Source organism: Euprymna scolopes, chromosome 25 (assembly GCF_053919585.1).
Source record: "Euprymna scolopes isolate OS-2025 chromosome 25, ASM5391958v1, whole genome shotgun sequence".
Taxonomy (NCBI): Eukaryota; Metazoa; Mollusca; class Cephalopoda; order Sepiida; family Sepiolidae; genus Euprymna; species Euprymna scolopes.
This window is the reverse complement of record NC_136506.1, coordinates 48765629-48783617: the sequence shown is the minus strand read 5'-3', so window position 1 is coordinate 48783617 and position 17989 is coordinate 48765629. Positions and strand designations below refer to the sequence as shown.

Below are 17989 nucleotides of genomic sequence, written 5' to 3'. Positions count from 1 at the left end.
TGGAATGAAGTTCTCCGAAAAAAAAATTTCACTTAATTTCATCAAATAGTTTTTTTTTTTACAGCGAAAAAACAATTTGTTATGATATCGAGCAAAAGGTTTGAAGAAAAGCTAGTATTAAAGATGGGGAGGGGGTGTCGGCGCTTTAACTGGAGTTATCTCCCCGTGGTGTTTATAAAATTCAAACAAAAATTTACAAAAAATCCAAGATATCTGCCTTCAACGGGCTTTCATAAAAACGTGTTTTTCCACTGTAAAAAAAAAAACGTTTTTTTCCGCTGAAAAAAAACAAAAAACTATTGAATCAAATTAAGTTAAATTTTTTTTTTCGGAGATCTTCAGTTCAAAACGGATACGTACAATATAACCTTTTTTCGGTATTTTCATTTTTTTAATGTCTTGATTAAACTGTATAAGTACCATAAAAGGAATAATTCAATCGTCTCTTGATAAAATTAATAGCATTTTTTTTTTTTTTTTTACTACAGACATTTGGACAGCTATTACAAATAATGCTCTCTTTCCGAGTTTAACAGATTTTTAAAAAAATAAAACAGACTATTCAATTACCGTAGTATGAGTCCAACATATTTGTTTATCTAAATATGTTTAAATAGGTACAAAGTGATAGAAACAAACCATAGTTATTCCATTTTAGAATTCCAAGGAATCGCCAAAACTAATCTTTAGTAATTAATCTTGAGTTTAATCATAAGGCTTTCAAATAACTTTGAATAGTGAAGGACTTTGTTTAGAGTTGTTCTATTCCCTGATGCACAGAGGTGCAAGAGTAAGTAAAGAGTTGCACAATGTTCTGGATGAATATAATATCTCCAAGAAAGTTTTCTTAGTCCTGCAGGATTCAGTAATATGATGACTGGTTTCAGGGAATGTGGTTTTGAGTCACAATTATGCTTCGTACATACATTGCACCTGTCAATAAATGATTCATTATTTTCCCAACAGGCTGTGAAGACAATCATTACAACTAACAGAAATATAGTCTCTTAACAATTAGCAAATTAACTGAAACATTTACCAATGGGATTGGAAGAAATCAACAAATAGACAAGTAACAGAATTTCAATCATATCAAAGATGATACGTACAATTTTAGTTCTGGGATTATTTCTGTCAAAGTTGTCAAATCTAATTCTGATATTTCTGACTTTAGTGGAATCCTTCTTACCACTGTTGAAAAATTCAGTGAATCAATGGAAACAAGATTATCATCCTAACTAAATGATAAAAACTTGTGTATGTCTACTTTCCTAGATCCAAGATTCAAATAAAAATTTCAAAAGAAAGCACCATAAAGAATTGAATTCTACATTTTTTTACTTTTTACTCATGATAATGGAGCAGAATCTAAATACATTCTTCAAGCTTTGGTGAGGGTCAAGAAGATCAAAGTGAAAGTAAAACCGGTTTGATGAATTAGCTTGAAATAAACCTGCAGTAACAAATTCAAATGTAGAGCAGGTAGGGGCTGACTTAAATCTGGAGACTGCAACTGCAAGTACAACAGAAATACAAGAAACACAATATCAAAAGGAGTAAGTCCCTTATCCATAAGAGCACAACAGAAATTGGTCATTTATCACTACTTGCAAGAGGTGATGATTCGTTTCAGCAGTAGCAAAAGATACAAGAGGCCTTATCACACTGATTTGAAAATATTTAAGCGTACCATCTTCATCCGTGAAGACTGAGAGGCTCTTTAGTACAGATGATGTGTATGAAGCTATGAGGAACAGGCTCCTAGGAATGGAGAAACTGTTTCTACATCACGACTTAAGAGTATTCAACTTTAAATACTGATAAAACTATGAGAGCAGAGGAGACAAGCAGCAAGAATAGAAGAGGAAATAGAGCAGCAGCAGCAGCAGGTGCAGAGCAGAGATAACCACCGCAGCATGCTTTAGTGGAAGTAGAACTTCAGCTTAAGCATAAGAATTTGTAGTTTGTAATTTTTTTTCTAATCTAGTTGTTAATTATATTCATTTAAACATTGGAACATGTACTTTGTATGCTGCAATTTCAAAGGCAAAAAGGCTAAAAGCCATAATAGCAGCCAAACACTTAACAAATGTTAAATTATTGTGTTAATAATAATTTTAATATGTCAATAATTGTTAATCATATTCATTTAAAAATTGGAACTTGTACTTTGTATGCTGCAATTTCAAAGGCAAAAAGGCTAAAAGCCATAATAGCAGCCAAACACTTAACAAATGTTAAATTATTATGTTGATAATAATTTTAATATGTCAATAATTTTAATATGTCAATAATATTAATATGTCAATAATTTTTATATGTCAATAATATTAATATGCCAATAATATTAATATGTCAAAGTTACCTGATGATTTACTTGACATTGATGAAATCGTTTGAATTTAATTGGAAAGAGAAAAGTAATTAAATGGCCGATTATTGATTAATCAGTAAAGTGATCGATAAGGCCGGTTATCTGCGCCCCTACTAGATACAATAATGAGTTGTAGAGATGATGAAACACGTGTTGTGAATAACTATAATTTATATCGATACATATGAGATAAAAAATGGGAAAAGATGAGAAGATTGGCAAAAATTCATATTATTTGGATTTACCGGACTACTGTTCTCATCTTATGTGTGATTTTTACAACGTTTCGGCCGATGCAACCTTAGACCTTCTTTAGGTGTATCTGGGATGTTTCCGTTGAACTGGGGATTTGGACGGAATTTCGAGCGGAACCCTTTATTTACTTCACGGGGTAGCATGCTTTTGTTCCATCAGCCATGATTGGAGTGAGGTCCAAAGTAATTCGCAATTGTATTTTTTGGTCGCCCACACTAGGGATTGAACCTTCAACCTTCAGTAGAATATCACTTTTTACAATTGATTTTTTTCAAGTACTTTAACCACTGTGTCATGGGTCGTTGCAGGATATTGCAAGTTCTCTAACCACTGCGCCAGGGATCTTTATTTGGTTTTACATACAAAAATCTTATGGTCAAATGACTTACCTTCCTTTTGGTCCGCATTTAAAATACCTTCACCTCGGTAAACAGTTACAGCAGTGACTGCATTAAATTTCGGCCCAAGACAGCCTGGAGGTTTTGGTCCATCTTTCTCAACAGCTCTACATATCAAAAAGATAACATTTTATGAATGCTAACAGTAGCATATTTGGATTAATCTGGTTGAAAAAGCATCAAAATATATGCCGTTATACCAAGATTTTTAATCGATAATTCGATACATTTTTCAGCCTTGATTGTCAGTATTTCATTTTCTTATTGCGTATTATTATATTTCATGCAGTATAACTTCCTTAAATATGGAACGCTCCCACCAGCTTGAGATATTATTTTTATGGCGCTTTTATTAGTCGACTAGAATCTTAGTTGCGGAATATTGGAATGCAACTGCTGAAATCTAAACAATTAGATTATTATAGATGCGATTTTTATTATTTATTTGTGTTTCTTTTTTAATCAGTAGTACAATTAAAACTTTTAATAATATCTATATATGCTCCCTCTTATTGGCCTGAGCTCTTTGATAAGTGAAATCACTAATTGCCACCAGCTTATAATGCATTGATTATTGTGTAAAGTAAAAAAATTGGAGCTCTCAGTCTAATGTTTATCATTGAGATTTTGCTAAATTTTTAGAAGTTGTTAAAAGTTGTTAGATGCATCAACTCATCTAAAGTGTTGAGTTTTGAGCCTCGTTTGAGCCACTTGTCTAGCCAAACTAGAGAATTGTGATACAGCAAAACAGTCTTTGAATAACTAATGCATTGAGTTAAATGTTCAAATATGAGAACTTGTTGTTGGAGGCAGCTGTTTGTAAAATTTTCTACACCATCTTGGGTCATAATATGCTCCAAGTAGAAATAATCCTGTAGCAGAGATGTCAGTTAATGTAGAATTAATGCAAATTTTGAGAAATGGATTAAAAATTTCATTTAGTATATGTGTCCATATATATATATATATATATATATATATATATATATATATATATATATATATATATATATATGAGCGAGTCAATAGTTTTGCAATATTTAGATACTTTTTCGTTTTATAGTGATATTGGTTTACTTAGTGCATGGTTGATATTGGTTTACTTAGTGCATGGCTTCATGCTTAGTTTGAAAGCCAAACATAAAAGATAATTTCATTCGGGAACTTATTATGCGTTATGAATTAAAAATTGTCATAACGTATTGGAGGCACTCAAATCTGCAAAATGTTAAAACAGTTGATCAACGTGTAATAATAATCATGTTGGATAATGTAAGGAAGAAGGAGCTTGAATTGTGTAAACAGAGGATGACATCGTGGGTAGATGACTTCCGTTTTCTGGTTGGCTTACCCTTTCTGATTTCGTCAGTAACGGACATTTCATCCAGTAGCTTGTGTCAAAACCGAATTCTCTTTTTTTTTTTTTGGTTACGTAAAACAACCGCAACTCACTGGGATTGATTTTCTGGAGAACATGAACTAATAAACTAGTGAATGTTTTATTTGCGGACAATTTTCTTTCCAATTTTATTAACAAATATACTTCAAATGAAATTGAACTGAAAGACGATCAACACTGCCATCCTTAGATGAGGTTCGAGTCTCTTTGAGGCATAGGTGAACATCTCCTATATAACAACTGGAAGGCCTCAGAAATTTTACTCGATTGCAATATTCTTGATCAGGAGCCAAGGTCATTTAAACTTAAAACTGAGCCTATGTTTGGAGCCAGAAAGAAAGAACTCTGGTTATATGAAGCTAGCACTTTCCAACCCAGAATGGTTTGTGACTTAATCAGTAATCACACAAGCAAAAGCATTTGTAACAATCGAATTGTGTAACAAGCTTGTGACTCACACTTGCCTATTAACACAATTGCCGTCATAAATATGTTATAAATATAAATTCTAAACTAAAACTTACTTTAATTTGATGTCACTAATGCTGTACATCCGAAGAATGTATTTTCCCAGAACCATTGGATCATATGTTGATGGAATTATACAGTATCGTCCTTTGGTTAAAGGAACTCGAGCAAAAACACTTCGGGCATTGGAAAACGGGCCAGAGTGAACTTTGTCATAAAACTTATCATGAACTCTGTATTTTCTATTCATGTCAGTCTGCAATTATAAAAGTGAAAGGTATTTCATAAGGTTTTAGTTAACAATATTTGAAATTAACCCTTAAAATAATACAAGAAGGTATAGTGAAACTATTAAGTAATTTGACTCATTCCATATTGAATAAATAAGGGTCAGCCCATGATTGATAGTTATTCTTTTAAATTTAGAGTACTTAACTTACTTGAAATGAACGGAATGACATCTTTAGATCTTCTGTAACCAATTTTAATTTTTAAAAGATAGAAACAAAGTTTTAAAATTAATAGCTTAATTATTATATTTCAGTATATTTTAGATAAGGATTGATTATTTGGATTTGTCATACTGTTATTCTCATTTTAGTTGTTATTTTATGAACGTCTTCATTGATCTGTAAAGACTTCTTCCAGAGATAAAAGGTTTATTTTTTACTAAAGGTAATAATAACTAAAAATAACTTAATAATTGACAGAAAATGGACAATTTACTCCCATAGATTAAATAAAAGGTCCAGTTTGAAATTCCATATAGATTACCAAGTTTGAAAAGATGCACCTAAATTAAGAAGTTGAAAAGTTACATCGGATAAAACAGTGAAAATAATCCGAACGTTGAAAATCAATTAATATCCTAGTTAATTTATGCCTGGAAACTTTATTAGTACTTTTAAAGTAAAATCCGTATGTACTTTTTTTCTTATTATATTTTTCTTATGTATTTTTGTTATTTTGTTTTTCTTATGTATTTTTTGTTGTCATATTTCGTAACTTTTAGATGAAGATTGATACTGTGTATCATTTGGATGATTCAAACTACGGTTTCATCTTGAATATTATTCTAAGTGAAGTCTCCAACGTACTTCCTATATGAATCTATAATGAATTTCGAATGAAACCGTCTATTCCGTCTATGGTGGTAGTTTGCTCTCGTACTGTCAACCATAACTGGATAAAAGTTTCAAGTAATTAGCAATTATATTACTAGTATTTGTGTTGAAAACTGAAGTATCAACCCCAGAAGATTATTACTTAAAACTTTCATCCGTTACACCAAGGTTCATTGCTTTTCTTTGAAAAAGTCAAATAAACTTTTATGTCAAAAAAAGATAATATTCAAATCTTTTAATATAAATTTAGCAAATAATGTTTTCCTTCTTATTGCAGGATATTTACAACATTTGTGATCGACATTTGACTGGCGTATAGACTTAAAACTTTTTATTGAATTTAGACAAATTCATGGGAGTACATGTCACCATATACTAACACTTTATGCCTTCCGATTGTATATCGTTAGAAAAAAATGTTTTAATACTGATTAATATTATTTTGAGAAAAGAATCCTGGATGTCTCATTTAAACACCTAAAAGAATGACAAATATTTGTATTATTTTCATATATTTAAAAGCTAGCAAAAGATAAAGAGCCGTTACTATACATGACTAAGAAGTTATATATAATGTTATGTTTTCGTTTTTTTTGTAAACATATTTTTTCAACTATTGAGAATGTGTAACTTGGCATTCATTCCGTTTTATTAGCAGTAATTCTAATTCATTGTTTGAGATCCAAATTATGAGGCAAACATGTCTTTTCTCAACATTCACATAACAACATGGAGAGAAAAGTTATCCGTAAGTAAATTTTGATAATTTATGCAGGAAATTAGCAACATTATCGTGAGTTTTGTTTACAATTTTAATATACAACAAACATGAAAAATGATTGAAATATTTAAATGATAATTTAATTTCTATAGTAATATATAGAATAAAAGCAGAAGTAATGTTTGTCAAATTTAAAAACATAGTTCTTATTCGGAATAATGATTAAAATAAAAATAATAACAAGATGCATTACATTCATAATGGCCTCCCTTGTATCTAATTAATTGAACACAATTCATTGATTTTGAACAATTAAGTTGACTCACGCGTAACACTGTAAATCCAATGACATCGTTTACTTTGCCTCGTCGTTTCACAGATCTTTTGTCTTCTTGTTCCAGGGATACAAGCAGCTCCTCTGAATTGTCCACATTAAATAAATACTGAAACAAAGACATGGACGGAAATTCAAAAAATTCAATCGACAACATGAAAGTTTTTTTCTCACTTTATGCACCCAATTTGTGTTTATTAAAAGTGTAAGATTCTAAATAAGTCCATTTCATGAGCCGCATCTAATCTGCCATTTATATCTGGCTGACCTTCATGAAAAGCTTCGATCAATACAATTATGCTATATTTTTAGAGTTGAATAAGTTTTTTATGCAAACAACATAAAAGACTAGTTGATAACCCCCCCCCCAAAAAAAATGTGACATATTTATTGAATAAAGATATTGGGAGGTGGGAGTTATGAAATAATCATCAATGTGAACTGAAAACCTGGTATGCCCAGTCCAAATCTGGTCCTCTTCATAGCATCACTTTCAGTATGAACCATTGGCAACCTTTGCAGTGTTCAGAGAAGTATGTTATTCTAGAAAGAATTGCTGATGCCAGTACCAAAATTAAAAAAAAATAAAAGCATTAAAAAAAGGTTTTATCAAGCTGGTTCATATGAAAAGAAAAAATCATATTTATCTTTACACATTTTACGGTATCATTTCAATATGGAATATATTGTAATTAAAAAGCTTAAGATACACCAGAAAAAAAAAAAACAATGTTAAATATAGTAATGTTGTTCTCAATAACTATCCAAATATTTTATGTGTCTTGTTGGGAAAATAATTGCTTCTCTCAGCTTTAGATCCTTGTTATTATTATCCACACTTTTGTATCATCCGTTTCAGAAATAAGGTGACTTGAAGAAAGTGACGATAGTCATGCAAGAAGTTTGCAAGTCATGCAAAGCTAGAGCAATATCGATTTATGTGCATTCTGGATTTACTTATTTACATCATATGGTATGGAGGTAATATAAAATGTTAAAGTCTGTCCCTTGTTATCTACTTCTATTACCCATCATGAATATACAGTGACTGCTGATCCAATCAAAACAACAAAATGGTGTCATAGTCTGCCAGATTCTGCTTCCATTTTTAGCTCGAATTCATTCGTCAGCAGAAACAGACACGTGATTGACACGTCAAAAGCGTACGTTCTAATGGCTTCCATTTGTTTTGATCGCAAAACAAAAACATAAAACTTTACTTTTCATCACTAAAAAACAACAGACTTTTACTTTAGACACAGTCAATAAACATCTAAAATACTTTTGACTAAGAAATCCGGTTGGGAATTAATTTGTTTATTTATCGACACCATTCCTGTAACATCAACACTTTTTCATAAAGTGAACACTTTTTTGGTAAAGATCCTCGATACAGATTGGAATTTTTTTCTCAGCCTTCAAAATCAACAGATATTAAACCATATATTAGGCTTTGCTTTCTCTCTTAGAGAAGGAGTTAGTTTATTGCTAATCGCCTGAAGCGCCCTTATCAGGGAATGCCAGGTATTTTTTGGAGCTTCCAGTGACTCCGGTAGCCTCCAGCTACCTCTCTTGTGGCTCCAGCTTGCTCCTGCAGCCCAGCGGTTCCAGCTACCTGTTTCTAGCACCTATTGCGGTCCAGCTACCATTTTTCAGTGCCCACTAATGTTCAGTTACCTGTTCTAGTGTCTACTGACGCCCAGCTATTAGTTTCTGGTACCCCTTGACGTCCAGCTACCTGTTTCAGTGCTCACTGACGTCCATATACTAGTTTCAGTGCCTGTTGATGTCTAGTTATCAGTTTCCTGCATTGGATCCCGTATATACAACTCTGACCCAGCTGAGACAAATCATCCTACCTCAGGAACCTAAGAATTTCAACACTGTGAGAGACGCCCATTTTTGCTCTGGACAGTCCTTTCATGATCTCCATTGCCATATAATTTACTATATTTTACTCATTGTTTTGGTAAATAAAACAATACCTATCGTCTTTAACCGATCATTTGTGTTTGTCATCTGTATTTGCTATTGCTGTTATCTCTTTGCCTTATGTCTACTTTCTTAGTTGTACAGTCGATTGGCACCTTCACTTTTGATCATCTGCAACAATGGTTTTCTATATAAATGGTCCCTTAGAATCCTCTTAATTATTCTTGAATGTTTTGATAAATAGAAAATTCTAGTCACTTTCTATTCCTTTGAAAAATGGAAATTTATTTATTTTGGACTTTTTTCAGTCAAGGCCGCAATTCACAATTCCATGCTACGACTCGACAAGGTTTACCATAATGGTTGATCATTCGTTTAGCACCAAAGTATAACTTCTCTCACATCACCTCATTTTTGGAAAGCACCCTCTATCCCTTTCCTGATGTAATATGTAATTATCATATTTTCTTATCGGTTAAATGTATCACTGATAAAAACAGATGCTTACAAAAGCAATATCAATACAGCAAGACTGAAAATAGACAAAATATAAAATGTCTATTCCCATCAAGACCGGCCACTGAATCAACATTTGTCTAGAAATTTTGTGATCCAAAGTAACGGAAATCTTTTGTTCGAAAATTTATTTAAATATTTTTACTTTTGAATGAAATGTACCTCCTCTGTCAAAATAATGGGAAGAAATGTGTTCGCATTAATATTCATATGAAATCATAGAATTACATCAGTAATTTAATTTTTTACCGTCATTTCGGATGACCTAAAGAAAAATAAACACCTACCATTCACCTTTTATTTATCATAACTTTATCATCGTAATTACTTGAATTATCATATTTTCTTATGGGTCAAATGTATATCATTAAAAGAAATGATATACATGAAACATTAGAATAATATTCAAGATGAAACCGTAGTGCTCAATTAATTTCAGAAGGTAGGGATATTTTGATTTGCTATTTGCTTTTCAATGTTATCTATGCTCGCAAATAATATTAATAAACTTGATAAATCATTGATTTGCTATTTTTATTTTCTTCTTTTAATTATTTTCCTTTGGAAATTGGAAGGGGGAGTTAAGCATTTGAAATTATGTTGAATTTTTTAAGATCAAAGACTTTAGCAGTAACTAAAAAAGAAACAAGAAAGAAAGTACACGCCTCACGTTGGAAAGTTTTAAAAATAGAAATAAATTGGCATTGAAAAACAAGCAAACTTTGTATGATGGGACGGACATAATATATATATATATATATATATATATATATATATATATGTATATATATATTAACAAATACACATTGTTATTTATTATGGAGCAGAGGATAAGCATTTTTTTTATTAATGCATTTAAAGTGGTTCTCATGTTGGATATAAAATTAAGCACTAGTAAATACCATTATGCACTTAGATGGTTGACTTCTTGGGATTATTAAGCATAAGAAGCAAATATTTTACACAGGTATATAATTCGCTAAAACCATTGGCGGACTTTGGGATTGTGCAGCAGGGCACACTTACTAGCATGAAAAAAACCCTAAAAACTGGAATAACCACATGTTCTTTGAGTCTTCGACTGGGTTTGAAAAGGCATTTTCATCCATGAAAAGTGTGAAAAGGAAGCCCACACTCTTCTTTAAGTAAAAACCTTTAAATTCTCACCTGTGGGTTGCGAAGGAAGGAGTCTGAATAATTGCCACATCCACCACACCGGCTTGGGGATGTCCATTCGCCTTTACCAATATATTCTTTCCACTTTTTTTTCACCGAGAAAAGTGATGTATTCATTATATGACAAATGTCGATGTCTGTGTAATAGTGACAGAAATCTTCAAAAGCCATCCTGAAAGGGAAAAACAAGGTTGCTTATCTCTGCAAATCCATGTATAATAGTAAAACTCTGGATATTAGTTTCTTGCTTCTTCATTACTTATTAATTGCTAGATGACGTTTGAATTTATGAAATTGATCGCAATGACTTGAATAGTAATTAAAAGAATTGAAAAAATTCGGATACAAGAATAATCAAGAATAAGAAAGTGACGAGAGGAATAACATTGTCGTCCATAAAATAATTCTGATATGGAAATATTTTTAAGAGGCTCAATCTTTCCAAATTAAAAAGTGGAGAATGTTTTGAATGTTTTTTTTTGGGGGGGGTTATTAAATATCGATAATAATAACTAATATAAACTACGCATTGCATACGATTAATCAAACAAAAGTTGCTATTTTTCCCATAACTGGAGGGAAATTGCAGGCTCATACTTTTCCAAGCAGCATTAGAATGTAAACAATTCAGTAGGAAACCATGTAATTAGAGAAATGTGTATTCAATATTAAAGATTTTATTTCATTATAAAATGTAGTTTGGATTTTTATTGCGAAACAAATAAACATAAAATAAGGAATTGTATGTCTTAAAATAGTACTCACCAAAATTCTCCATTTTCATCGAAATTCAGACCCATATCTTTTTTTGCACGATCCCTAATATTTTTCCACTCTTCAGAACTGTCAACGAAAACAATGGCAGTGCTTTTATTATAATGAGAAGAAGATTATTTCATTAAAACAAAAGGGGGGAAAATTGATAAATAAAATAAGTACTATCAATTTTTAAGAAAGTATGCAATATAAAGAGACACACATTTTGTAAGCTATTTCTGGATACTTGAAACAACTGACAATTTTAATTTGCTTTCAGCTGTTGAAAATTCATGGATAATGGAAAAAATAAAAACATTTTTGGAATCCTTGTCGAATAATAAATTTGTGATAATTTTTTTTAATTTACTGAATTTAATTTCAAATTTTCATTTATAATATTGATCTATCTGTATATCGAGCTTCTTTATCTGATTGGGATTGTTTTATAAATATTGATACTAATATTTATATGGACTTTAATTGTAACATAAAAGTATTTCCAAATTTCAGTTATTCATATATATATATATATATATATATATATATATATATATATATATATATATAAATTGAGGGTATACTGGCACATACAGACATGCAGATAAAATGTATATATATATATATATATATATATATATATATATATATATATATATATATATATATATATATATATATACTTACAAATATATATGTCAATTACTTGAATATATACAAATATATTTTTGCTCATAGTTTTTTAAAAGAATTTCAAAGATATTTGTTTCCTTTGACACTAACTCATATTTTCTATCTGTTAAGAATTTTTTTTCGTTTTTACTCTTTGAATTCTTGACATTATAATTCAGAGTAAACATGACAGTATCTGATTTTTGTGTTTGACATCTTATATACAAGATTCTACATGAAGTGTATTAGAAATCATTTTAATATTTATTCAACTTACTTTGCACTCCATGGACCGTTCCATTCGACTCCTCCCCATGGATTCCGGCAACGGATCATCTGGATTTTTTCTCGTTTAAAAAAACTGATCAGGTTCGTTCCGAGAGTGACTTTCTTCACAGCTGTGATGCTGTATGCATGACCTTTTACCAAACCTGATTTTGTCTTCATTTCCATATCGGCATCGGTTTTGGCCTGTTTGTGTAAACAATAAAAATAAAATCGTTAGAAATTTTGGAGATTCTATTGAACTGCCTCGCATTTAAAAACGTTTTGCGAATTTTTAAGACTTTTTTGGTTTAGGATCAGTTTTGAATTTCAGCATTTTTGTTGTCAATGTAGTCCACTTATCGAAGCGTTGATAGATTCTGTTTTTGGTACAGAAAGCCATTGGTAACTTTATTAGATATTGATGAGGGTGTTTCTTTGTTAGATATTTATGAGGGTATTTCTGGAAATTTTGCTTATGGAAGTTAGTTCAGGTACACAGTTGAAGAAAGTTAGTTGTAGAGTTTTTGTTGTGAATGTTTTATACATACATTAAAAGCAGAGATTAGATCTCATTTCAGCATTTACCATGAATATACAATATAAAGCATTAATAACGTTTCTCTTATGAGAAAACATCCCTTACCAGATTCTGAAGTTAGTTTTGTTCTCTGTCAAGACAAGAAAGAATACTCCAAGCAGCAGGTGTAGCAATAAGATTTTATCTTTAGTCTATCTAAGTCTTTGGAATGGTAGAATTTTTTAACCATTTTTCTAGAAATCTTAGTATCTTTCATTCTAGGTCTAGAGCGAAAGATTTTATCCTTTGATAGTTTAATTGTATTATGTAATACTTGATTTTACATAAATGTACATGTTCACTGGTGTAATTGCCAGAAGCTCTGACGTATGAAACCAAATGACTGGGCTTTTTATAATGACAATCAGGCGATTTTGTTCAAAGAATTTGCTGGGAGTACACTGTCCAGATCAGACATATTTTATTGCTTTTTCCAACAATATAGTAAAATGTTTCTTAGTTGCATGCCGCACTTTATAGACTGATTGCATAACTGTTTAATTCCTTTTTCATTGCAGTCCAATAAAAGGTATTATCATTTGAAACTACGATGACATCTGCTGATTAGCTGTATGAGTCGGATAAACTTTGGAATTCAGCCTACAATTACCTGAATCATAATGGAGAATAATTAACTGCATTACAACTAAATTATGTTTCAGTATTAAATAATTTAAAAAGGCATAAATTGAGGACTCATATGTGTATCCTCACTGCAAAACAGATGCCTGATCAAACAAAAAACGCCTGATTAGGCTTCTTCAAATGTTTTTTTTTTTAAATTCTAATAGTATTTCTACAAGGTAATGACTAGGTCTATGACAACAGCATATTTTTTCCTTGTTTTGATTCTCAGGTATATATCCATTCATATCTTATATAATCTTAGTAGAGTGATATGATTCTCGATTGATTAATTGTACTGTCTCGGATATATACTCTAGAGTAAAAACAATGATAAGAACATGCCGTTGTCATAGCCTTAATAATGATTCATATAAATCCCAGTATTGGTAACATCGACCCACCGTAGGACCAGGAAATGGTGCCTCTCACCATCCTGGGTGGGGCAGAAATCAAGGTGTAGATATCGCACATGAAAACACCTTGAAGAGTTGAATCTTTCTTTGGTAAGGATCTGATTTTATTCTTCAAGAACCAATTTAAGTTAAGGAGCAGATTCCTCTGAATTCAAGAAAAGGCTGAATGAAACTTGTGAGCATGTCTATACAAAATGGAGTTAAGCATGAGCATGTCTATACAAAATGGAGTTAAGTATGAGCATGTTTATACAAAATGGAGTTAACTATGAACATGTCTATACAAAATGGAGTTAACTATGAACATGTCTATACAAAATGGAGTTAACTATGAACATGTCTATACAAAATGGAGTTAACTATGAGCATGTCTATTCAAAATGGAGTTAAGTATGAGCATGTCTATTCAAAATGGAGTTAAGTATGAGCATGTCTATACAAAATGGAGTTAAGTATGAGCATGTCTATACAAAATGGAGTTAAGTATGAGCATGTCTATACAAAATGGAGTTAAGTATGAGCATGTCTATACAAAATGGAGTTAAGTATGAGCATGTCTATACAAAATGGAGTTAAGTATGAGCATGTCTATACAAAATGGAGTTAAGTATGAGCATGTCTATACAAAATGGAGTTAAGTATGAGCATGTCTATACAGAATGGAGTTAAGTATGAGCATGTCTATACAAAATAGAGTTAAGTATGAGCATGTCTATACAAAATGGAGTTAAGCATGAGCATGTCTATACAAAATGGAGTTAAGTATGAGCATGTCTATACAAAATGGAGTTAAGTATGAGCATGTCTATACAAAATGGAGTTAAGCATGAGCATGTCTATACAAAATGGAGTTAACTATGAACATGTCTATACAAAATGGAGTTAACTATGAACATGTCTATACAAAATGGAGTTAACTATGAGCATGTCTATTCAAAATGGAGTTAAGTATGAGCATGTCTATTCAAAATGGAGTTAAGTATGAGCATGTCTATACAAAATGGAGTTAAGTATGAGCATGTCTATACAAAATGGAGTTAAGTATGAGCATGTCTATACAAAATGGAGTTAAGTATGAGCATGTCTATACAAAATGGAGTTAAGTATGAGCATGTCTATACAAAATGGAGTTAAGTATGAGCATGTCTATACAAAATGGAGTTAAGTATGAGCATGTCTATACAAAATGGAGTTAAGTATGAGCATGTCTATACAGAATGGAGTTAAGTATGAGCATGTCTATACAAAATAGAGTTAAGTATGAGCATGTCTATACAAAATGGAGTTAAGCATGAGCATGTCTATACAAAATGGAGTTAAGTATGAGCATGTCTATACAAAATGGAGTTAAGTATGAGCATGTCTATACAAAATGGAGTTAAGCATGAGCATGTCTATACAAAATGGAGTTAAGCATGAGCATGTCTATACAAAATGGAGTTAAGTATGAGCATGTCTATACAAAATGGAGTTAAGTATGAGCATGTCTATACAAAATGGAGTTAAGTATGAGCATGTCTATACAAAATGGAGTTAAGTATGAGCATGTCTATACAAAATGGAGTTAAGTATGAACATGTCTATTCAAAATGGAGTTAAGTATGAGCATGTGCTCCTTGCCCGAGTATGGTACATGAACTTCCTAGTCCTGTTGAACATCTTTCGGGTTAATGAATGTGTCCTCACCTGTTTTGATTTTTTGGTAATAGATCTTCTTCATGATGGCCATTCCCCGCTCTTATTTTTTCCCTCAGCCACCCTTGAAATTGCTTTTATCTTGGAAGGACATCATCCAGACACAAAATTCCATCGCCATTTCTCTCTCCTCCTACATTCAGAGTTTCATTCCCCCTTCTTTTTTGGGTTCTGAACAAAACGGGAAAAAACTAGTGTGTTATTATTTAGAAAGTATTGGAAAGGTTTTACTATTTTTCTCTTGGTTGGTAATGGAATATTTTGGTTTAATATTTTGAATAGCACAAGTATTGGAGTATTTTCTCCAACATGAGTCAATCATTTGGGGTGTTGTCTTCTCTTGAATACAGACACAGGTTTTCGAATAAAACAAGGCTGATAGCCATTAGTCGCACGCTCGTGTAATGAATGAATGTGTGAATGTAGGATTGACATGAAATTCTTAAAGATAAACTAAAATGACCGACAAATTGGCTGAAATGACTTATGTAAATGAACTTAAGGATGAATTGAATGACCTTAAGAATGACTTGAATGCTTAAAAAATAACTGGAATCCTTCAAAAACAACTTGAATGATTTGCAGAATTACTTGAATGGCATTGAGACTGACTGCTTGTAAAGTGGGTGATTATTTTACATTAAATGAATACAGAAAAGTGATCCCCCACTTCATATCACAAAGTTACAAACATAAGTACAGCATGTAGTAAGACCAGATACTGCACTTTGATCTTGGCCAAAAGGCCAAGAAAAGGGTATTTATTTCTCCCCCACCGAGCAAATTACGCACAAGGCCGATTTTTAATGTGAGGAGCGAAGGGGAAATGGGAACAAACTCCCTGGGGAGTAGGGGAGCTGGATAGTGACAATTGGTATGAAGGGTTTCCTCTACATTGACCAAGGTTTTATATGTGTGGCTGCGCCACATATGGTCTTTGCTTGCAGTATCTGCCGGAACAGATGGTATTTATTTGCTCCCCCACCGAGCAAATTAGGCACAAGGCCAATTTTTAATGTGAGGAGTGAAGGGAGGGGGAAGGGAAAAAAGGGGACCAGCTCCCGAGAGGTGGGAAATGGGAGCTGGTTAAAGGTCAGGCATGTGGGGTTGCTCCCACATCTGGTCTTTGCTAGTCATAGCTTGCAGTATCTGCCGGAACAGATACTACACTTTGATCTTGGCCCACCAAAAGATGGTATTTATTTGCTCCCCCACCGAGCAAATTAGGCACAAGGCCGATTTTTAATGTGAGGAGTGAAGGGAGGGGGAAGGGAAAAAGGGGACCAGCTCCCGAGAGGTGGGAAATGGGAGCTGGTTAAAGGTCAGGCATGTGGGGTTGCCCCCACATCTGGTCTTTGCTAGTCATAGCTTGCAGTATCTGCCGGAACAGATGGTATTTATTTGCTCCCCCACCGAGCAAATTAGGCACAAGGCCGATTTTTAATGTGAGGAGTGAAGGGAGGGGGAAGGGAAAAAGGGGACCAGCTCCCAAGAGGTGGGAAATGGGAGCTGGTTAAAGGTCAGGCATGTGGGGTTGCCCCCACATCTGGTCCTTGCTAGTCCTAGCTAGTCATAGCTTGCAGTATCTGCCGGAACAGATGGTATTTATTTGCTCCCCCACCGAGCAAATTAGGCACAAGGCCGATTTTTAATGTGAGGAGTGAAGGGAGGGGGAAGGGAAAAAGGGGACCAGCTCCCGAGAGGTGGGAAATGGGAGCTGGTTAAAGGTCAGGCATGTGGGGTTGCCCCCACATCTGGTCTTTGCTAGTCATAGCTAGTCATAGCTAGTCATAGCTTGCAGTATCTGCCGGAACAGATACTACACTTTGATCTTGGCCCCCCAAAAGATGGTATTTATTTGCTCCCCCACTGAGCAAATTAGGCACAAGGCCGTTTTTAATGTGAGGTAAAAACCAGCTCCCCTAAAAGTAGGCAAAAAGGGGGCACTCTGGTTACCAAAAATAATAATTGTCCCAGTATAGAGGGTTTCCCCTCCATTGACTGGTACAAATTATCTTAAGTGCAGCATCTGCCGGAACAGATGGTATTTATTTGCTCCCCCACCGAGCAAATTAGGCACAAGGCCAATTTTTAATGTGAGGAGTGAAGGGAGGGGGAAGGGAAAAAGGGGACCAGCTCCCGAGAGGTGGGAAATGGGAGCTGGTTAATGGTCAGGCATGTGGGGTTGCCCCCACATCTGGTCTTTGCTAGTCATAGCTAGTCATAGCTTGCAGCATCTGCCGGAACAGATGGTGTTTATTTGCTCCCCCACTGAGCAAATTAGG

General features: G+C 33.0%; 1 protein-coding gene across 2 annotated transcripts in view; it reads right to left on the bottom strand.

Annotated features, from left to right (window-relative positions):
* LOC145247341 (calpain-5-like) overlaps positions 1–17989 on the bottom strand; it is a 169890-nt gene that overhangs the window by 7815 nt on the left and 144086 nt on the right. For both annotated transcript variants that reach the window (XM_080109004.1, XM_080109005.1), the window contains 6 exons: positions 12403–12596; positions 11463–11540; positions 10689–10869; positions 7066–7182; positions 4951–5150; positions 3019–3134 (listed from right to left, as the gene is read on the bottom strand). In XM_080109004.1, coding sequence (XP_079965130.1) covers positions 3019–3134; positions 4951–5150; positions 7066–7182; positions 10689–10869; positions 11463–11540; positions 12403–12596 — 886 coding nt within the window. The remainder of the gene's footprint in view (positions 1–3018; positions 3135–4950; positions 5151–7065; positions 7183–10688; positions 10870–11462; positions 11541–12402; positions 12597–17989) is intronic.